This window comes from Nuphar pumila, chromosome 15 (genome assembly GCF_984573655.1).
Source record: "Nuphar pumila chromosome 15, dmNupPumi1.hap1.1, whole genome shotgun sequence".
Lineage (NCBI taxonomy): Eukaryota > Viridiplantae > Streptophyta > Magnoliopsida > Nymphaeales > Nymphaeaceae > Nuphar > Nuphar pumila.
Genome location: NC_143263.1, coordinates 44,234,239 through 44,258,180, shown reverse-complemented (window position 1 = coordinate 44,258,180; position 23,942 = coordinate 44,234,239). Strand labels below are relative to the sequence as shown.

Sequence of the window (23,942 nt, the reverse complement as noted above, 5' to 3'; positions counted from 1 at the left end):
TTTTTTATTCATGTTGGCATACTGTGAAAATGTTAGTTTTATGCTCTTAAAAACTTGTTTACACATCAATTGACAACTTTTTTTCTACTAAGGTTAGATATATAAAAAATTAAAAATTTAAAGTAAATTAAAAATTTAAAGTAAATTAAAAATTTAAAGTAAATTAAAAATTTAAAGTAAATTAAAAATTTTATTAAATTATTTATATAATTAATTTTAAAAGTTATATAAATTTAAATTAATAAATATTTTAAAATACATAATTACTTTAAAAATATAACATCTTAATAAACCAAGCGTTCTATTGCTTCAGAAGGAGAGGAGGGGAACTGAAAAGAACGAAAACTACGGAGAGGAGGAAGAAGTCATCGGTCTCTCTGTGTGTTTCTCTCGCTTTGCCTTGGCTCAGAGGTACGACGTCCACCTTCCCTTCTCTCCTCTCTTCCCTTCCCTTCTCTCTTTCTCATCTCTTCTTCTTCTACCAGTCTTCTGAATAGCTTATAAATTTATACAATCACTAAGAAAAAAGGTCTTCTCTTACGAAGATGGAAGAACTAAAGAAAAGGGAAATTAGAGAAAAATTCCTAAGCGACATTCAGGTTGCACACCTATAGCATATGCGCTAGTGAAAAGGACAGGATGAAAATCACTATACAATACGAATTCACATAAAATGAAAATGTAGAATCAGCAACTAGGATTAGTCAATAGTTATGCTTGCATAAGTAGGTAATCAAATTCACATCTTCTAATTTATAATTTGTTGGCTGGCATGCAGCATAAATATGTTGAACAAAAGGCAAGGAAAAATCATTATTATCCTTGCAAAATAGCTGCATACAGAATGTTCTATGGATGAATACTTAGTGATTCACCTTTTTTTCACCCTTAAGATCCAGGGCTACATGACTTTTTCTCCTAGTCCTATTAGTATGCCTAACGAATGTATGTGTATTTTCAATTTCTTTTCCCAGATAATCTGGATTCCCTTGGGAAATAAAGTGAGTCCTGTCAAAATCATTTGACTGTTTTTCTTTTTCTTTACTCAATTGTTTAGAAATGTAGTGTGTGGTTATCTCAGGTAAATCAAACCCTTCGTTTAACTTGTTTGCAATTTTACCTTTTATCTTTTTGCTCGCTATAGATATAAACTGAGTCGTGCAAAAATACTTGATTGATTATTTTTCTTTACTTTTAATTGTTTAACAATGCAATAAATAAGTGATTATATCTGGTAAATGCTAAGTATTTCGTTTGTTTGACTTGATTTTTTTCCAGCTTGTAATGAGCTTCCTGGACGTTGTGGATTTAAGCAGTGATGAGGACATTGGAGAGGTTGATGAAAAAGCAGTCATATTGGAGACTGTTGCAGTTCCAGATGTCGATCAGCTTTCAGAAGCTTACAGCGGAGAAACCATCAAGCAACAGAAGGCACAAGCACAAGTTAGCAGACTGGGCACTTCAAACAACATAGCTATAGATAACTTCTGCTTGCCACAAGATCAACCAAGGGTTGGGTTGGATATGCATGAAATAGTTTCTGTACCAACAAAATTCTCTCAGCCAATTTGCCAGCAGTTCTGGAAGGCTGGGAACTATCATGTTGAGAAGGCTTCTAAGATGAAAATAACAAGTACTGGCCTATTTCTTGTATTTTATGCAACTATATTATTTACCTTATGTTCGGAAGCTGCTGCACTGGCTCTAGATTTTTTTTGGGTGAGGGGAGGGGGAGGGGGAGGGGGAGGGGTCTGGGGTGGAATTCTTTGTCATAGTCATGTATTATTAATTTGTTTATTTTTCAGATGGCGGGAATCACATGCGTGTGCATCCTAAATTTCTTCATTCAAATGCCACATCACATAAGTGGGCGCTAGGAGGTAAATATATAGATCAACTGTTCTGCGATATGTGATATAAATTAAGTTTATTCTTCTTTATTTTGACCATTTCAGATTGGTTGTCTTTTAACAGCCATTGCGGAGCTGCTTGACAATGCTGTGGATGAGGTGGTGTCTGATTCTTGATTGACATCTTATGTTAACTTCTTGGATTGGTAGTCTTTTCTAATGTTTAATTTTTGTACAATGTGGATGCATTATTTGTCAAACTTATGAGATGTTTCTATGCTTTGTTCAGCATCCACATTATTTTTCAAGGACTTTCATCTATTTTTATAAAAATCAACTAATCCTTCCCGATCCCTATTTTTGTGAACTTGTGTTTCTCTTGTTTTGGGTTGTGTATTAAATGCCGTGCTTGCAGATACATAATGGAGCTACCTCTGTCAACATTAATAAAATTGTAAATGCATGGGATGGGAGTCCTGCTTTACTTATTCAAGGTATATGTTTATGTGATAATGCTAAGAATCTTTGCTTGTTTTCTGATGTTACTTTCTTGTACTTCCTTTGGTTAAACGGAAAGAGTTTCCCAGCTTAATAAATATATGCTTGGATATTTGTTTTTTGCCAATCAGATGATGGTGGTGGGATGGATCCAGAATGCATACGCAAGTGCATGAGCTTGGGATTTTCAGAGAAAAAGACATCTGCCATTGGACAGTGTATGTATTGTGAACTTCATTAATCAAGTACTTTTAACGTAATTCATACTGTTTCATTAAGTGGTTAATTTTTGGCCTTTCAGATGGAAATGGTTTCAAAACGAGCACAATGCGACTTGGTGCGGATGTTATTGTTTTCTCTTCTTGCATGAAAAAAAGGTTTGACTTTGATAATTGGCTTCAAATCCTTCCATTCTCTATCTCTAATTTATTTGGCGTTTGAATGTGCGTACTGTGTAAATGGACAGAGAAATTTGTGTTAAGAAAGGCTTGCATTTCATACTGTTGATATTGTTAATTCAATTACAAGTTGTTCATTACTTCCTTCACACACACACACACACACACACACACACACACACACACACACACACACACACACACACACACACACACACACACACTATTTTGCTGCCAAACATTTGAAAGTGCTTTGTATACTTATTGGTTGTTCGTTCTGAACTATGTCACATGGGTGCTGGTGCGGGTACGGGTGTGGGTGCGGGTGCGGTGATGTGGCACTTTAAAAAAATTTGGGTGCGGGAGGGTATATATATATATTTTTTAATATTTTAATATATATATATATATATATATATATATATAATGCAAGCTCCCAATAAAAAAATCTGTTTTTCACTGGAAACAATAAAAAATTTAGAAGTATTGCTGAATCAAATTTTAATCGGGTATTGCTTAATCAGATTTGGATTTATATACATTTAATACAAAAGTCCATTCCAATGCAGTTTTTACTTTTTTTATTAATGCATTTAATACAAAAGTTCGACCTACTCGGTTCTCCCCATTTAATACAAAAGTAAATTTAATACAGAATCCAACCTACTCGGTTCTCTCCATTTAATATAAAAATTCATTCCAATGCAGTTTTCACTTTTTTTATTAATGCATTTATGACAAAGCTCTATAAAAAGTATAAAAGAATGTAATGACTCAACTTTTTATGACAAAGCTTTTTAAAAACAATAAAATAATGTACGTGACTCAAAACATTTAATGCACAACGTTTCAAACTTTCAAAGCTTTGTATATGGGACAAAACTTTAAATAATTATTTTTTTAATGTATCTATTTTGGACAAAAATAACCCTGGGTGTGGGTTGACCGCACCCAGTGTTACATTGACTGCACCGGGTGCCGCACCCGCATCGTGTCGCGTCGCATCACATCGACGCGGGTGCGGCGACCTCTATGCCGAGTCCCTGTGACATAGGTTCTGAAGGATTTATTTTTGCTCAGTGCAAGTATTAATTTTTTGAGAGTGAGTGAGAGAAAGAGAAACATCTTTTATTAAACAACACATAATAATACAAGGGTGATCAGGAGTCACCTGTAGGCAAAACGAAACAAGAAGAATCACACTTTAGACTAAAACTGTAAGGCAAAAATTGCAGTCTCCTGCCGCAGGAATGTGTATAACAGGCCACCTAGTCTTGGTACAAAGGCAACACTTCTGCCACAGTTATTTTATGTGAAATGTGTTATCTCTGGTTGTATCTGAGTGCTGAATACTCTGAATATACTTCTGCTGCTACAAGTAATTCATTTGTTGCATATTTTATGTGAAATGTGTTATCTCTGGTTGTATCTGAGTGCTGAATACTCTGAATACTACATATACTTCTGCTGCTACAAGTAATTCATTTGTTGCATATTTTATGTGACCATCAGTACTGTAGTATATACCATCACATCTTTGGTTGCCTTGAATTTTCTGTCCATCTTGATAGTTTGTTTAAATATGCCCTGTCTTGATGTCAGGATCTGCACTCAGAGTGTTGGCCTTCTTTCATACACATTTTTGACCCAAACAGGCCACGAAGATACAGTTGTACCAATGGTGAGTGCAACATCTAGTTATGTTTCCTTTTCTCTCTAATCACTTTATTTGTAGCCACCAGAAAAACTGTAGGTTTTGCAAATTTGATGGAAACTCCTAGGTTCAAATTCTGATTGGATGTTCAGCAGTCATGTGAAAAAGTGAAGTTTATTTAATTGTTGTAGGTCGACTATGAATTATCGCCAGCCACCAGAGAAAGGAAACCTATAATCCACTCCACTGAGAAAGCTTGGTCGTATAATATCTCAACAATCCTGCAATGGTCACCCTATCAAACAGAATCTGATCTTTTCAAGCAAGTAAGCTGCACGAGTATTGTTTGATGAAGCTGAAATTTCTTTTCTCTAATATGTCACAAAAATTTTGCGGGATTCACTTAAGTGACCTATTAAGACTTGTGGATTTGGACTTTGATCTGGGCAGTTATATGTGAGTCAGATATGGATTGGACCCAGATTAGTTCCAACTTCCAACTTGTTCAACTTTCTCTACATAAAAACTTTGCATCCAAACTATCTTCCCCTTCTATTTGATCTGTTTTACTAGGTTTTGTAGTTTAGATAAACCACCTGGATTAATTAACTGTCTTATATCCATGCATATTTCTTTGTCTGTTAGATCAGGTGGTAGATCAACATAATCTATCTATATTCAATCCATTTTCTCCTCTTATTGTCATCTGGTTCACTTGGATATTCCATTTTTGCTACCATCCTGTGTTTCATTGTATAATGTTCTCACTGGAAAGAGAAGGTATCTGTATCTGTGGGACATAGGCACATGCATCAATTGCTTATCCCCATAAGTTTCCTTTTTTTCACTTCCTCAAATTGATATTCCACGTTTGGATAACACTGCAAGACTGTCATTCTACCTTGAATATTTTGATGTTGGTCTGGACTTCTAACATCATATATTTTCTTTTGTTTCTTCACCAACTGGGCCTGCATGTAGAACAGCATTTTCTAGAAAGAAAAATTGTATTCATTTTCTCCTGATTTTGCAAGCCTATGTAAGCTTCAAATTCATGCCTACTGTTGTGACTTCAATGAGCAGTTTGATGACTTAGGACATCATGGAACTAAAATTGTAGTTTACAACTTATGGCTCAATGATGATGGGGAAATGGAGCTTGATTTTGAATCTGATAAAGAGGTGAGTGTGTATCTATTGCCATCTTTAAATTAACTGCCAATTCTACCTCTGATTTGGGTTCAATATGCTTTTGTAGCTTGCACAAATTGTGTCTCTAACATCTGATCTATTTTTACTCAGTACCGGATGCATATTGATTTGTATTATAATGATTTTTCTCATCAGGATATTCAGATTTCTGGAGCTCCAAAACTGAGACACACAGATTCCCATCTTAAGAAGCTGAACCAAATGCATGTTGCAAATCAATTCCGCTACAGTCTTCGTGTCAGTTTATGAGTTTGGATCATAGTCTTTTGTTAGAACTTGATGGTTCTGCTTGTATTCTACTTTTGAACTTTTTTGGTTGATGCAGGTGTATGCGTCTATTCTTTATCTGCAATTACCAAAAACTTTCACTATAATATTGAGAGGAAGAGCAGTTGAGCATTACAGTATACTTGACAACCTCAAGTTTCCAGAATACATCTTGTACAAGCCTCATATTGAGGAAAACAAAGAGGTAGTTGTTGAGAACTGCCTGTCCTCTTTTTTCAACTTGCTTGGCCTATGAGACCAAAAGCTATGATCATATATATGGAAAATATTGGCTACCCTCATGGGTTCCGAAACCCCTAGTCAAAAAAAAAAAAAAAATATATATATATATATATATATATAGTCGATTGTACTTACAACCTAGTTGGAATCTGATGATGCAAATTGTTTGACTCAATTTAACCACATAGATGTGTTTAACATGGTTGATTTAGTGGGAATCAACCCTTGGATCATGTTTTTACGACAAAAAGATATGTTTTTTTAAGTCAGTCATAGCCGTTGATTTTTTGGATTACCAGAAAAAACCTGTATACAAGTTGGACTCCGGAAATCTACAAACCGATCACCACTAAAAAAACATGGATCACATCTATGGTGTGAGATGTGAGGAAAAAAAAAACAGTTACAATCGACTATAGCAAACATTGGTCCATATATATATATATGGAAAATATTTGCTACTAATGAATATAAGGAACTAATGAGCCAGAAATCATAGGTGCAAGTTGTTTTGACTCAATCTAACCACATAGATGTGTTCAACATGGTTTGTTTGCTGAGGATCAAGCCTTGGATCATGCTTCTCTAATGTAAAAATGTGATCTTTTGAGTTATGAAATTTTGGCACATTATGGGCCGATGATTTTTGGACCCCTTTGAAAACCTAATTACTTGTCATAATCACATGATTCAAAACAAGTTTCCTACTAAACAAACCAGGTGGATCACATCCGTAACATTTGGTCGACAAAAAAAAATTGAATTTTTTTGAAGAAAAATGTTATTTCTACTCATTAGTTCCTTACCTTCATTAGTGGCCAATATATATATATATATATATATATATATATATATATATATATAGAGAGAGAGAGAGAGAGAGAGAGAGAGAGAGAGAGAGAGAGAGAGAGAGAGAGAGAGATGTTTAATTTGCTGCTTTTCTTAGTATGAGCTTGTAGATGTGTTTTATCATTGATTACAACAACAACTACGCCTTCATCCCAAAACAATTGGGGTCGGCGATATGAACCAAAAAAGAAAATCATTCTGGGTCTTCCACATGAATCCTTCTCCTCCAATCATTTCTATCCAATGCCATGTCCTCGGTGAGGTTCAAAGCATTCATATCCTTTCCTATCATCTCCATCCATGTCTTCCTAGGCCTACCCCGACCTCTTTTAACTAATATATTTTCCCATTTCTCCATCCTTCTAACTGGAGCATCATTAGGCCTTCGCCGAATATGTCCAAATCACCGTAAACGATTCTCTCTCATCTTATTTTCAATGGGTGCGACGCCTACCTTCTTACGTATCTCCTCGTTTCGAATCTTATCTTTTATTGTATTTCCACACATCCATCTAAGCATACACATCTCAGCTACACTCATTTTTGAATATGATGTCTCTTGGCAGCCCAACATTCCGTACCATATAGTAAAGCGGGCCTAATAGTCATCCTATAAAACTTTTCCTTCAACCGCAATGGCATTCCATGATTGCACAACACTCCAGTTGCACTTTTCTATTTCATCCACCCAACCTTTATCCTATGATTTACATCTCCATCAATTTCTCCATACTTTTGAATGATAGATCCCAAATATTTGAAACAATCATCCACCGGTATTTCTTGCTCACCAAGCTTCACTACACTCCCATCACTACTTCGTTGCTTACTAAACGAACATTCCATATATTATGTCTTACTTTTACTCAACTTAAAACCTCTTGCTTCCAATGTCTGTCTCCATAATTATAACTTAGCATTAACCCCAACTCTAGACTCATCAATCAAAACAATATCATCAACAAACAACATGCACCACGACACATTTTCTTGAATTGATATCGTAAGCTCATCCATCACTATAGCAAATAGGAAAGGGATTAAAGCAGATCCTTGATGTAACTCAACCAACAAAAACAACAACTACGCCTTCATCCCAAAACAATTGGGGTCAGCGATATGAACCAAAAAAAGAAATTCATTTTGGGTCTTCCACATGAATCCTTTTTCTCCAATCATTTCTATCCAATGCCATGTCCTCGGTGAGGTTCAAAGCATTCATATCCTTTCCTATCATCTCCATCCAAGTCTTCCTAGGCCTACCTCGACCTCCTTTAACTAATATATTTTCCCATTTCTCCAACCTTCTAACTGGAGCATCATTAGGCCTTCGCTGAATATGTCCAAACCACCGTAAACAATTCTCTCGCATCTTATTTTCAATGGATGCAACACCTACCTTCTTACGTATCTCCTCGTTCTGAATCTTATCTTTTATTGTATTTCCACACATCCATCTAAGCATCCGCATCTCAGCTACACTCATTTTTTGAATATGATGTCTCTTGGCAGCCCAACCGTTATAGGAAAATTGGTTGTCACCCCTCCACAAGTGCGAACATTGGTTACTACTCCTTCATACATATATTTAATTATACTAATGTACTTGAGAGAAACACCTTTCTTCATCATTGTCCACTAGAGAATGTCTTTAGGTACTCTATCGTATGCCTTCTCTAAATCAATAAAAACCATATGCAAATCTTTGTTCATCTCTCTATTTTTCTCAATAAGTTGTGTAAGAAGATGTATAGCTTTCATAGTTGATCTTCCAGGCATAAAATCAAATTGATTCTCCGATATCATGACAACCTTCCTCAACCTAGACTCAATCACCCTCTCCCAAAGTTTCATAGTATGACTCATGAGTTTTATACCACGATAGTTTGTGCAATCTTGTATATCACCCTTATTCTTATATAGAGGCACCAAAGTACTCTTCCTCTACTCATTAGGCATCTTATTTGTCCGCCAAATCTTGTTAAAAAGATTTGTCAACCATTCTAAACCTTTCTCTCCTAAGCATTTCCAAGCCTCGATAGGTATACCATCTTGGCCAACTGCCATTTTTTATTTCATTTTCTTCAAAGCCTCTGCAATTTCTTTCTTTTGAATCTTGCACATGAAGTCACAATTCATCTCATGAAAAGGAATGGAGAAGTCTCCAAAATCCTGAGCATGACTTCCATGGTTGTCACCCCTCCACAAGATCTATTGTTTTATCATTGATTATTTACTACAAATAGATATTTGAATAAAATTGTTTCAATTAAAAAACAATTTTTTTAATTGCAAAATCCTGGTATGGTGTGAGCTGTTGATTTTTAGATTCTTATAAGAACCTGTCGAAACATAAGATCTTTAATCTAATAATACATAAGAAAACTGAAGTGGTTCTTACTGGTCCATACTAAAATCGGTAGCTTATGTTGATATGGTTTCTCCAATCTTACAAGAAATCATGGTGCGAACTGTATTGAGCTGTTGATTTTTAGATTCTTATAAGAACTTGTTGAAACATAAGAAATCTCTAATCTAATCAAACATAAGAAAATTGAAGTGGTCCTTACTGGTCCATACTAAACCCAGTAGCTCATGTTGACATGGCTCTCCAATCTAGCAGGAAATCATGGTGCAAGCTGTATTGATTAAATTTGACAATCAATGTGTTCAGCATGCATGGCTTTCTAGGGGATCAAACCTTGAATAATGTTTTTCAGTGTTAAATATCTTTTTGAGTCATGATTTTGATACATTGTGAGCTATTGATTTTGGAATCCCTTGAGAGACCTGCTTACATTTCTCAATTTCACAATCCAAAACTCATTTTCTACTGAAAACCATGTAGATCAACTATGCAGTGTCTGATCCAAAAATACATTTTTTATATTGAAAAAGTATGCTGTTTCATACTAGTTATGATGGCAACATGTGAATATATATATATATATATGTATATATATATATATATATATATATATATATATATATATATATATATATATATATATATATATATATATATTGCACAGAGATAGTCCAAGCACTAGAAAAGAGAAAGAAGAAGAAGAGCACTCCAAGAGTTAGGGCTTCATTAACTTAAAAAAGAATGAGACATATAGGGGTCAACCCCCTTTGCTACACAAGAGGACAAAAATAGTTGACTAAGGTCCCTAATGCTATGTTACAAAATGCTCCTCAATAATACAACAGTTATGAGGGTAACCTATATACATGTAACCTGGTCTTCTTTAACACTCCCCCTCAAACTTTGGATAATGAGAGCACAATCATTCCACATTTGAAAAGAGACGGTTGAAATGCCTTCAAGGGTAAACATTTGGTGAAACAATCTGCTATCTAACTAGCAGTCCTAATGTATAACAATGATACGATCCCTTCCCAGTAGGCTCTACGAGTAAAGTGACAATTTATCTCAATGTGCTTTGTCCTCTCATGGAACTCCGTATTTTTAGCTAATAACACTCTGATTGTCACAATACAAGCTAGTGGTGCCTTTAACAGTGACACCCATATCTTGCAATATCCACCTCAACCGTGTAATCTCTATTGTGGCTTGGGCCATAGCACGATACTTTGCTTCTGCTCTGGACAAAGCAACTCTCTGCTGCTTTTTGTTGTTCCACGATATGTTTGTCTTGAGATACTCCACCAAAGTTTGCATCACAATATGCCTTCAACTCTAACATAGAGGATGCTTAAAAAAAAATAGTGCATAGTGCATGGTACTTTTGATGTATCTAATAATTTTCAAGACAATTGGCAAGTGATATTCAGCCTCGAGATGGTCGAGTAAATCAAACTCCCTGTCAACTGCCTATACATTGTAGGATCATCAAGAAGCTCCTCGTCTGAATGTTTTAGCTTGCAGTTGGCCTCTATGGGAGTATCCACATGTTTCTTATCTTCAGCTAGTCTTGCTTTGCTAATCAAATTAACTATATACTTGTGTTGAGTCTGCAAGTAGCCTCTCTGTGAGTATGCATAACCCCAAGAAATACTTTAGCTTGCCCAAGTCTTTCATTTCAAAGTTTCCTGCCAGCCTAGATTTCACATTCTCAATCATAATCTTGTGATCCTCCACAATTATCATATCATCTATATACAACAAAAGTATACATTAGAGTTACCAGAAGTGCCTAGCCTAGTGGGGAAGCGTGCTTCCCCAAAGCATGTTTTGGAAGCGTGAAACGTAGCATTTCCGAAATGCGCTTGGAAGCACCAAGTTTTTTGGGAAGCGCACTTCTCCCACGCTTTTCCCATTTTTTAATTTTTTTTGTATTTGTATTTTTATTTTTATTTTTTTTTCTCTTTTCGCTTCTCCCTCTCTTCCTAGGTCGCTTCCGGTTCGCTTCCGAGACTATTCCTAATTCGCATTTAAGTCATCCCACGCTTCCCGCTTCCTAAAATTTTGAAAGTCCCTCGCTTCCCGCTTTCGCTTCCCGTATCGCTTCTCGCTCCCGCTTCCTCGACTGGCAACCATGGTATACATTGTCCCTGATTTGAGGATGCAATATAAATAGTACATGATCATAAAATCTTTGCCTAAAACCCAACTTCACAACTGCAATGCTAAACTTCTCAAACCAAGCTCTTGGAGCTTGTTTCTAACCATACAAAGCTCTCTTCAACTTATACACTCTGCTTTCTTTATCGACTAATCCTTGAGGCAACTCCATGTATACTTCTTCCAAGTCATTATTCAGAAATGCATTCTTAACATCTAATTGCCACAATCCCAACTTTTGACAACTGCCATTGCCAACAAAGCCCTGATAGTAGTCATGTGTGTCACTAGAGCATGAAAAGAAGTCGTCAGTCGTCTTTCATATTTGGGCCTGGATCTATATTCGATCTATGTTTATTATGTACAGGGCTGGCACATCTTCAGTAATGGCTACATTGTAATTTAGCTTTGTTGTAAAAGGGTAATTTAGTACCCTAAACCTTGTATTAGAAGATATATATAAAGAAGACTTGTGCACTGATGTTTCTACTGCAGCATTCTCTTCTCTCTTTGTGTGATTGAACATCGGATTCCCTAAATTCTAAAGCAGCAGATCCAGGGCTTGGAGATCATGACTTCTTTATGACCATCAAAATCGACATTCTTGCTTCTTCCTAAGGTAATTCATTTTCTTACTTTCCATTCCAACTTCTTTTTCTTCTTGTCGTTTTTGCCAACGTTTTTCTTCATTTTCTTTCTCTTGATTCCCATCCGTGTTTCTGTAAGGTTATTTCTCAATCCCAGTTTTGTCTAGGTTACTTCCTTGAAATCGTGGCTTTCTTCCTCCATCGTGTTTTTATTATCTCTTTGGGTTTATTTCATATTATTTAACCCCACTCTCATTTTGTGAACCTTATTCTCTTGGAAATTGTGATTTCTCTTCTTCTTTCTTGATCAATTTTTCTTTTTAGTTTGTTATGTTGGATTCTTTTTATCCCATCGTGATTCAAAGATGCAACGTCTTAATCCAAAGTGACGTGTGCAATATTGGTCGAATATTGTTCAGATCTGTTTTTACTAGAGTTACCAGAAATGCCTAGGTAAGCGGGGAAGCGCGCTTCCCTGAAGCGTGTTTCGAAAGCACGAAACGTCGTGCTTTCGAAACGCGCGGGGAAGCACCATTTTTTGGAAAACACGCTTCCCACCACGCTTCCCCTTCGCTTCCCCATGCTTTCCCTATTTTTTTCAATTTTTTTGTATTTTTATTTTTATTTTTTTTATTTTTTCGTTTCTCCCTCGCTTCTTAGGTCGCTTCCGGTTCGCTTCTTAGGTCGCTTCTGAGACGATTCCTGATTCGCTCCTAAGTTGTCCCATGCTTCCCGCTTCCTAAAATTTTGAAAGTGCCTCGCTTCCCGTTTTCGCTTTCCGTATCGCTTCCCGCTCCGGCTTCCTCAACTGGCAACCATGGTTTTTACAACAACGCTTGGTTTGCCGCCTTTGGTTTAAATATTGTCAGTGATTATTAAAAAAAATAAGAGAGGCAACAAATTTTACTTGAGATTAAATTTTGTTTTGAACCCATTTTTTTTTCTTTGTTTCATTCATTCTTGAATTCCGATTTTCTCTTTCTTTGGAATATGGAATTGTTTCCTTCCCAGTATGGTCTTTCCTTAAGTTTTCTTAGTCAACTCGTGTCTGAGAAGTTGAACAACTTTAATTTCTTAACCTGGAAGAGACAAATCATCCCATTCATAAGAAGTCAGGGTCTCTCTGAACATCTTGATGACTCTATTTCAGTTCCTCCATAGTTCATATCACAGGAAGACAAGAATGGTAAGTGAGAATATTCTATTTTATATGTCAGAAATCTAGAGTATATAACCTGGATGAAATGGAACCAGGCGCTGGTTGCTTATATTACTTCTACACTGTCACAAGAGGTGCTTGTGGCAATTTCAAATGACTGTTCGGCTATGCACTTATGGGATAAACTGGTTCAAACATATTCGCAAGTTTCTCAGGCCAGAGTTATGTTTCTAAAAAGAGAATTTCAAATGTTGAGAAAGGACTCCATGACTATTATGGAATACTTGAACAAAATGAAGACCATTACAGATCAACTAGCCATCGTGGGTTGTGCAGTAAGTGACAAAGATATGGTGCAGCAGACTTTGAGCGGGTTGGGGGCTTGATTATCACATGATTGTTACCTCTTTATTGTGTTTACCTGATTTACCTACATTTGAAGATCTTCGTGCCAAACTCTTTCAATATGAGATGACCTTAAAAGGATTTTCTAAAGCGCCTCATGTTCATGCTGCAACATAAGATGTTCTTGCCACAGAGGTTGCTTATAGGAGAGGACGAGGAAGTTATGATTTTCGAGGAAAGGGAGGTCAAGGAAGGAATGAACAAGAAGGTCGTGGAATATTACTTACACCCAACATACTTCCTAACTCACAGAGGCAAAGGACAATTCCCACCTATTTTCTGAAGGCTAACTGTTGGTTTAACCCTCAAAATAAAGAAAAATCACTGCAGAGAGAGGCAAAGAAAAAGACAAATAATCCAAAGACCAGTGGAGAAGTAAAGGAGTTATTGTCTGCCTTAGCAGAATTAAATCTAAAACAGAATGATCAGGGTACTTAGTATGTTGATTTCGGGGCAGTGACTCATGTTATTGGTGATGTTGGTAAACTCCTAAATCTTGTTCCTTATGTTGGTAGAAATAGTATTGTCACTAGGGATGGATCTCACAATTCTATTTCTCATATTAGAAACTCTGTTATTCCTATGTCAAAGTCCTCTCTCAGTCTCTCAAATATCCTTCATGCTCCTAATATCAAGAAAAACATTGTCTCTGTTTCCAAGCTTATTGATGATATTAATGCTTTAGTTGAATTTACTCATTTTTCTGTTTGTCAATGTTCTTCTTACAAGGGAAACGTTCACTGAAGGAAAACGATAGGACAATATGTACGTCTTTCAAGAGGATCTTTCTACTCGCGTTTGCCCTGTTGATCCCAATTTGAATCTCTCATCATCATCCTCTTCAACGCTTTTTAAAAATGTCTTTAGTGTTTCTAAATGTATTGAGCCAAATCTTTGGTATGGTCGTCTAGGTCATTGCTCATTTTATTGAAAAACTTGTCTTAAATAGTCTTCTTCAAGTTTAGGATTAAGTGGCAATGATAAAAAATGTTCTAGTTGTCTTTTGTGTAAGAGTCATGTTCTACCTTTTCATTCTATTAATAAAAGAGCTTCAAGACCTTTTGAAATTATCTGTTCTGATGTTTGGGGTCCTGCTCTAGTTACTTCTATGTCTAGAATTAGATATTACCTTATATTTGTTGACAATTATTCTCGTTACACATGGATTTTCTTTATGAAATGCAAATATGAGACCTTTAAGTTGTTTCAGAATTTTCATTCCTTTGTTAAGAATCATTTTTCTGAAAATATTTTCTGTTTTCAATGTGATGGAGAGGGTGAATTCTCTTCAAATGACTATTAATTTCCTCCAAACTAATGAAATAAGTAGGAGGGTTCTTGCCCTCTTACACCTCAACAGAATGAGATTGCTGAAACATCGCCATATTGTCGAGAGTGCAATGAGCATGATGCATGATAGTAATTTTCCAATTACTTTCTGGACAGAAGCTTTCCATTCGGCAGTTTATGTGATAAACCGATTACCCATGATTATTTTGGAAAACAAATCACCTTATTTTTCTTTGTATAGAGTTCATCCAAATTATCATGATTTGCGTGTATTCGGTTGTGTATGTTATGTTCATGTTGACAGTTCAATGCGACATAAGTTTTAGGACAAGGCCTTGAACTGCAGATTTGTGGGATATGCAGATGATTATAAGGGGTACAAATGTTATGATCCCCTGAGTAAGCGCATCAAGATATCCAGAAATGTTGTTTTTGATTAACTAAACTTTGATCATGAGTCTAACACTTCCTCTGGAGTTGAGGTTTATCACCCGTGGTTGAATTCTGAACTCTTTTCTAGTACTGATGATGTTTGCCCTTCAGATTGTATTCAAAGGAATGGATAAACCATGCTCGATGACGAGTTGACGACTTAGGAAAGTATGACATCTGAACCATCCTTGGAACCCGAAAGATATAAAAGTATCGTTTATTCTCGACGAGAAAGGGAGGTGCCCCCCACTTCTAATCAAGAGATGAATTCCTCTTCTATCCCTGCTCCAACATTTGATGTCAGAAGATCTACACGCTCTCGACATCCGATTGAAAGATGGGTCAGTTATGAGAATTTCTCAATAGACTTTCAACTCTTTCTAACCTCTTTGGGTAAGGAAGATCAACCCATAACTTTTTATCAAGCCGCAAATTCCAAAAGATAGATCGAAGCGATGAATGAAGAAATGGAGGCCCTTCATGAATGTGGTACTTGGGATGTTGTTCCCAGACCACCTGATAGAAATGTAGTTGGGTCTAAGCGGGTGTACAAAATAAAGTACAAATCAGATGACACTATTGAACGATACACGGCGAGACTTATTGCAAAGGGTTTTACACATGAGCAAGGACAAGACTATGATGAGACTTTCAACTTAGTTGTGAAAATGGGCACCATCAGAATTATATTATCCTTAGCTATTGAGTGTCAGTGGACACTTAGTCAACTTGATGTCAAAAACGCTTTTCTACATGGGGATCTGAAAGAGGAAGTGTACATGGAGCAGCCCACTGGATATGCAGAAGGAGATTCTAAGAAATACGTGTGCAGGCGTCTTGTTCTTGGTTTGACAGTTTTTCTCTTGAAGTGCAAAAGCATGGTTTTAGTCGATCCTTTCTTGACCACTTCCTGTTTATATTCAAATGCCAAGATGTAGTTACCCTGTTATTGATATAAGTAGATGACATTATCATTACATGTAACTCCAATGATCATATTGAGCAGGTCAAAGAGCTCTTGAATCACAGGTTTAAAATGAAGGATCTTGGTAAACTGCAATATTTTCTTGGAGTTGAAGTTGACAAGATTATTGAAGTATGACTCTCACCCAACATAAGTACACCATTGATGTTCTCGGCAAGGCTTGCATGAAAGATTGCAAACCTTTAGGCACACCAAGTGTTCTTCATCAGAAACTCGGTTCCCAAGATGGAGATTTGTACGAGGATCCTACGGGATATCGTAGCATAGTCGGGATGCTGCAATATCTCACTTTCACTTCACCTGATATTGTTTACTCAGTTAATCAGGTGTCTCAGTTCATGCATAAGCCTCATGTTGGGCATGTGCAGGCTGTTAAACAAATACTTCAATATTTGAAGGGAACTATCGGAGATGGTCTTCTGTATAGAAAGAGGATGAATGGACAACATGCGCATGAACTCGTTGTTTACACTAATGCAGACTAGACATGAGATCCAGATGAACGCAGGTTAGTCTCAGGCTATTGTGTTTTCATTGAAATGAATCTAGTTTTCTGAAGTAGTAGGAAACAAAAGGCCATTGCCAGGTCGAGCACAGAGGCCAAATATAGATTCAATGGCAGCTTGTTAGAAAGTATGCGGAAATAAATTACAAGAATGCATAATGCATTCATAAGGTCCAACATTGGACAAACATAACCTCATAACGAGGAATAACACAATGGTCCACTAAGGGACATAACAAGAAGCCTACAAAGAGGCATAAGTTGTACATAATTTATTGAATGAGGGCCTAAAGGCCATAGTGAATACAAGGGGAGCAACTCCTATTTATGCACAAAGAAGAGAGGAAAAGGAGAGGCCAAAAGGGGCTCCCCATAGAGACGTTGGGAGCCCCCAACGGTCACATTTGTGACCGTTGGAGGCCCCAACGAATCTATGTGGGGCCCCCACTTGCGTGAAATAAAAACAAAAAATAAAAAATATAAACTAATCCTAAAAACAAATAAATAGTTGTTTTCTAAAAACAACTATATAGCTAATACAAAATAACAGAAATACCCCTATCGGGTATTGCACACATATGTATATATATATACATATGTGTGTACGAGTACACATATTTTAACACAGCTGTCACAGCTGAGGCAACATGGATTAGGCACTTGTTGACAAAAGTAGGAGAATCAGTCTCTCGATCTCTTCTCTTATGTGACAATCAAAGTACCATTAATATATCTTTTAATTCCATTTATCACAGCCGTGCCAAACACATTAAAATAGATCAACACTTTGTAAGACAGAAGGTGAAAGAGAAGGAGATTGAACCTGAGTTTGTTTGGACTACTGATCATGTTGCTGACCTATTCATAAAAGGGACTGACCAAGGATAATTTTTTTTATGTTAAAAGGCAAGTTGCTCATGGTTCAAAACCATGTACAACTTGAGAGAGGGTGAAAAGAAGTCGGCAGTCATCTTTTATATTTGGGTCTGGATCTGGATCCAATCTATGTTTATTATGTACAGGACTGATGCATCTTCATTAATGGCTACATTGTAATTTAGCTGTGGTGTAAAAGGGTAATTTAGTACCCTAAACCTTGTATTAGAAGATATATATAATGAAGACTTGTGCTATGATTCCCTGAGTGAGGAATCGTGGTTTCTACTGCAGCATATTTTCTCTCTTGCATTCTCTTCTCTCTTCGTGTGATTGAACATCAGATTTCCTAAATTCTAACAGAGCAAAGGTCTCAACAAAATCTATTCCATACTGCTGACTATACCCCTTTGCCATAAGACGAGCCTTATATCTTTCTATTGATCCATCAATTCTAGTTTTGATCTTATACACCCATTTGCACCCGATCATGTTCTTCCTTTGTGGCAAATTGAGGCATTCATTCTCTCCAATGCCTCCAATTCTTCAGACATAACTTTCTGCCTCTCCGGCTCCACATAGCTTCAACATAAGATTTTGGTTCACGATAAGATTGAATCATGACTAGAAAAGCTTGGTGAGTAGCAGGAAAAGAATCACATGAAACAAAATGAGTTGGTGGAATGGATTGTTGAAAGCTTCTACGCACCTAAGGAATGGAAGGAGGTTCAAGTGCTTGCTCTTCAAGATTGGCCTGAGAGACATTGGGACTTGCTCTAGCAAGGGTTCACCTTCTTGATCATGCTACACAAGGAATGACTGAGACGGAATGCCTAATGGTTTCCTGCTGTAAGTAATTCACTCTTTATCCTTATCTGTCTTTAAATCTTCTGTGAAAGGTACTAAGAAAGAAAATGTAGACTCTTGGACGGTTGATCCTCAACTTGATGATTATTCTTATAATATGGCATGTGTTCTAGAAATTCTACATGCCTCGAGGTCTAAACTCTCTTACCAACAAGATAATAGTATTTATAACCTTTCTGCCATTCAAGATAACCGATGAAACAACACTTAACAGTTTTGGGGGATAACTTGTGTCTTTGATGAGAGGGAAGGAAAACAAAGAAAGTACTACCAAAGACTCTCAACAAGTCATAATTAGGTTCCTTACCAATCAATTTATATGGAGTAACTCTTCTAATAACTTTAGATGGCATCTGATTTATCAAATGTACGTCAATTCCCACTGCCTCTGCCCAAAGCTCCATAGGCATGCCACTATTGAAAAAGGCTCTAGTTGTTTCAAGGATATGCTTATATTTTTTTTCTACCACACCATTCCATATGGAGCATAGGGTCTTCACCTTAGTTGCAAACTGAGTCTTAACATACACACTGACTATTTTAAAAATATCAAACAATTTACTTTGAGATTTCATAAAATATATCTATGTATATTTAGTAAAGTCATAAATAAATGTCACAAAATACATGAACCCACCTTTAGACAACATTGGGGATGGACCCCAAACATTAGAGTGAACAATCTCAAAGGGACAACTAGACTCAACTACTCTAAGGCTAAATGGGAGAGCATGACCTTTGACAACCTACAACTCTTACAATACTTGACCTCATCATAGACACTGTATGTACAACCATTCCCCAAAATACTCGAGGATAAAATATACTGCAGCCTAGAACTAGACACATGCTCCAAACATTGATGCCACAAAACAGATGATTCCAAAACTGCAACACCTACATCATGTTTGGCAACTTTCTCAGATTTCCAGTCCAACTGGTCAAGGAAATACAGGTGACCTCGCCTATGCCCAGTCCCAATCTTTCCCCCTGATGACCGATCCTGCACAAAGCAAAGGTCATGAGTTAAGACAACATTACAATTGTACTGAATAATTTGGCCAATTGAAATCAAGTTCATAGCAAGTGATCAAACTAAGAAAACTTCAAACACATTTAGTTTTTCACTAGGATTGAAATCAAGAGTAACCAAACCTGCTTTCGAGACACTCATGAGATAGCCATTTGCGGTACGAAAGGTACCACAACATGACTTGCAGTTGGTTAATATAGACTCATTAGCAGTCATGTGACATGACACTTATGAAACTATTAACCAGCCTAAACTGACACTAGTAATGCTTGCAAAAGAACAACTAGAGGTACCCGAAGGAGATGCAACAACTAAAGAAGTAGACATGGAAAGAAGTTGTTGGATCTGCTGCTGCAACTGGTCTAGCTTGGTGTGGACAGACAGCTGTACATCTAAAGTAGACGAAGACATAACTACAAAGGCACTCTCTTCTTTTTTCCTAGGGCTCTTCTCTCTACTCATTGCACTGGATACAGATGCATTCCTTCCCATTCTTACATTTTTCTTTCTTAATGTTGGACAAGCCTTCTACATATGGCTCAATTATTCACAATAATGGCACCTAACTCCACTCATATCAAACTTAGGTGCTCCACTCTTGGCCCCACCATAACCACCCTGCTTGGCAGCCACCATAACAATATCTCCAGCTGGGTAAGAATGAAGAGTCTTCATTTTAGTCTCTTCTGCAATGAGCTCAGAGAGCGCTTGATCTACTGGAGGCAAAAATGTCCTGTGAATAATGGCACTCTCTATATTATCATATTTATGACGAAGTCTCATGAGAAGTTCAATCAACCTAATAGTTTCCTTGGATTGATTTTCTATCTCCACACATGCCTTGCAGTCCTTGCATTTATCACACTTCTTGCCACTTTCAATCAAGGCAAGAGAATCCCACAACTGCTAAAAGTCCTGAATTGATTTGTTTTCTTGCCTTAGAGCTCGCAAGTTTCTGCATAAGTTGATATTTTCTTGCCCAGTTTTCTTGCATATATATTTGCTTCAAGTAAGCCCACACATCCTTGGATTCTTGAAACTTTGAAATGTTTATAGCTATTTTCTGCTCCACGGACATAAAAATCCATGATTTTACATTCATTATTCATTTTTCACTCCATCAATGTATCATGATTGGGATCACCCTCCTTTGGTTTTACACTGGTACCATTAAGGTACACTCCCAAACTCTTTCCATCAATGATCATTGTCATAAAGTCAGACCAAAATCCTTAGTTGATTCCATCTAACTTAATCAGAGTAAGTTGAATTGGGTCTCCCTTCTCCATACTACCACAACCCCCAAACTACAAATTCACAAGGCTGCACACAAACACACTCAATACAACAAAAAACAGAAACAATACAGTCTGTATAAACCTCTACTACAACAAAGACGATTACTTCACAGAAGTGCTCAACAAAGATATCTACCAACACCCAAAGTAATGCATGTGCATCTATAACACCCACAAACTGCACAAAAGGCGTGCACAAATTGAAGTTCTACACACTCGTGTCCTGCTGCAACAGCTATAGCGGTTGACACTAAGCAAATTACCCAAAGCTGGTTTACTGCCAACAGTAAAATGCTCAAAAACTCATCAAAACTCAGCTAAATCTGATTTTGAGGCCCAATACAACAATTGAATAATGACCCACTCAAAAATGACTATGAACCATATCATTTGCATTCCTAGAAACAGCTGATAAACTCAGACCGAGCAGATTATACAAAATATGAACCAAACTTGAAACCAGAAACAGAAAATATTGGAAAAATCATAAAAGATCCAATACTGCTTCGATTACAGCGATTTTTTATGCATATTTCTTCTAAAATTAAGCTCTACCAAATGTCTACTTCAAACAGGCCAAACCCAAAAAGTCACCTGGGTGTGCTGACGTTGCCACGTCTGGTTTGATGCCTGCTTCAGCTGGAACGGGAATGATGCCTTCCGGTTGCCCCCACAATCTCCTCTTTCTAGTGCCAATATTGCTCTGATACCATATTGCACAGAGAGAGTCCAAGCACTAGAAAAGTGGAAGAAGAAGAAGAGTACTCAAAGAGTTAGGGCTTCATTAACTTCAAAAAAGAATGAGAATACACAACATATAAGGGTCAACCCTCTTTGCTACACAAGAGGACAAAAATAGTTGACTAGGGTCCCTGATGCTATGTTACATAAATGCTCGTCAATAATAGACATATGTACACAGTTATGAGCTATGTATCATGGATTCTTCTAACAGGGCACCGCATCCGAACCCATGCAGGTACGACACTTGGACACAGCTTCATTTGTGTCAGGTGAAGTCAACCACAGTGAGATCCATTTCTGTCCAAAAGTAGATTCAGTTAACCCTAACCAAGCCTAGTTTTCTCTCTCTCTCTCTCTCTCTCTCTATATATATATATATATATATATATATATATATATATATATATATATATATATATATATATATATATATATATATAAAGTCACTAGAATATGAGAACTGAAATATGAGAACTAGAAATATGGGCATTTCCAACACTTTTTTTGCGAATCCAACCATATGGATGTGCTTGGCATGGTGAATTTGCTAGAAATCAACTATTGGATAGTGTATTTTTGATGAAAATATGTGTTTTTTGAATGCTTGAATATTTATGAAGATTATGAGCCATTGATTTTAAAGTTTTAAAAAAAACTCATTTATCCATCAAAATCGGATGATTCAAGAGCGGGTTCTTATAAAACCAAGCATGTAGATCACATTCATACGGTTAGATTCAAGAGAAAAGAACAAAAAATCCATGAAATCGCGGTTCACACATTAGTGCTCATATTTTCAGTTCTCTGATTATATATACCCTCCCCGCACCCAAGTTTTTTTAAAGTGCCGCATCTTCTCATCTGCACCCGCACCTACAATATATGTTTCATTAAATCTGATTGTACCGATATGTTCTACATGCTTGATTTTATAAGAATCGACTCTTGGATCAGCCGATTGCGATATGCTGCTTGATTTTTATAAGGTTTAGAAATCGATGGTCTAAGATTTTCATAAATATTTAAGGCTTAAAAATTCATGTTTTTTATCGAAGAAACATCATCCAAGTGTTGTTCTGATGCAGAGCAGGATGGGCCTGGGTTTATACCGCGTGACTCACGTAGGGGATTGGATTTGCACTTTGGAAATCGGATCCAAGCAGTGGATCCAATTCCCATACTGGTTCCAAAACGTGGAGGGGAGGTACCATTGTGTACCAATGCCAGGCAAGCATAGAGAGGATGGGTCGGACCGCTCCAGATCCAACAGCAGGCCAGAGCAGCATCGGGTCCGGGGCCTGACCCGTTACCCGTATCCAGCCAAAGTCTTTAAAACCGCTCTAGGGTTTTGTGCGCAGGGGGAGATTGATTCCTGGGCAACAACCTTATTTCTTCAACAATTCCTTTTCTTGCCTTTACCAGTGTTTTATTCTTTATTGCATTTGCTTACGTAGTTTATCATTCAACCTATAGTCTCTTGTCTATTGAATCCATTATTTTCAAATAAAAGAAACAGACCCACTGATTTCCAGTGGGCCTTCCTCTCCATTTCTGAGCATCGTTCGACCATAAGAATCAGATCATTGCAATCAGTCGACTGGTGTCACGCTGCCAGCATCTCCACTGCATCAGAGTGGTATCAGAGCCAACGCTTTTCTCCCCGACAACAAGATGAGTTCGGAGGTAAGGGGCGATCCGGCGACGGTGATCGAGCAAGAGGATGCCGACAATGCAGATCCGATGCTACGGATGATGGAGATGATGACAAAGATGCAGGAAAATGTGTTGCGTATCAGTCGGGATGTGGCAACCATATCACGGCGACTTGATGGGGTCGAAGGGCGAGTCGCTGCCCTTGAGTCGCCGGTGGAGCCCTCTGCGACCTCACGGCAAAGACTGGGGGTTGCGTTGGAGGTCGTAGCAGACGCGGAAGCAGTCCAGCCGATGCCCTGTTAGTTCGACTGTGTCGCTGCCCCGCAACCAGCATTCCCCCCTCCATTCCCGGGTTCGACAGCAGCGGCGTCACACGCAGTAGGTACCCCCCCATCTGAACCAAGAAAATAGAGCAGGGCAACCCCACGTCGTGGGTGCAGTATTGCCCTGGCCTCGAGTCACGGGGGCTATGCCGCAGGCAGGGCTGGGCCTGCAGGAACCCAGCGTCACGCCGGGTCCTGCCGCAGGTTTGGGTCCTAGTGCACCTCAGACCAGGTTTTGGTTTCCTGTGGGTCTGCCGCAGGTCGGGTTGGGTCCGCAAGAACCCAG

General features: G+C 37.5%; 1 protein-coding gene across 1 annotated transcript in view; it reads left to right on the top strand.

Annotated features, from left to right (window-relative positions):
* The window catches only part of LOC149815281 (protein MICRORCHIDIA 6-like), a 39,475-nt gene that overhangs the window by 8,765 nt on the left and 6,768 nt on the right, over nt 1-23,942 (top strand). Inside the window, exons 2-12 of the mRNA XM_089990512.1 lie at nt 1,279-1,633; nt 1,806-1,880; nt 1,975-2,009; nt 2,266-2,344; nt 2,480-2,566; nt 2,650-2,725; nt 4,349-4,427; nt 4,592-4,726; nt 5,484-5,582; nt 5,748-5,849; nt 5,938-6,084. Of these exons, the coding sequence (XP_089846638.1) occupies nt 1,279-1,633; nt 1,806-1,880; nt 1,975-2,009; nt 2,266-2,344; nt 2,480-2,566; nt 2,650-2,725; nt 4,349-4,427; nt 4,592-4,726; nt 5,484-5,582; nt 5,748-5,849; nt 5,938-6,084 (1,269 nt within the window). The remainder of the gene's footprint in view (nt 1-1,278; nt 1,634-1,805; nt 1,881-1,974; nt 2,010-2,265; nt 2,345-2,479; nt 2,567-2,649; nt 2,726-4,348; nt 4,428-4,591; nt 4,727-5,483; nt 5,583-5,747; nt 5,850-5,937; nt 6,085-23,942) is intronic.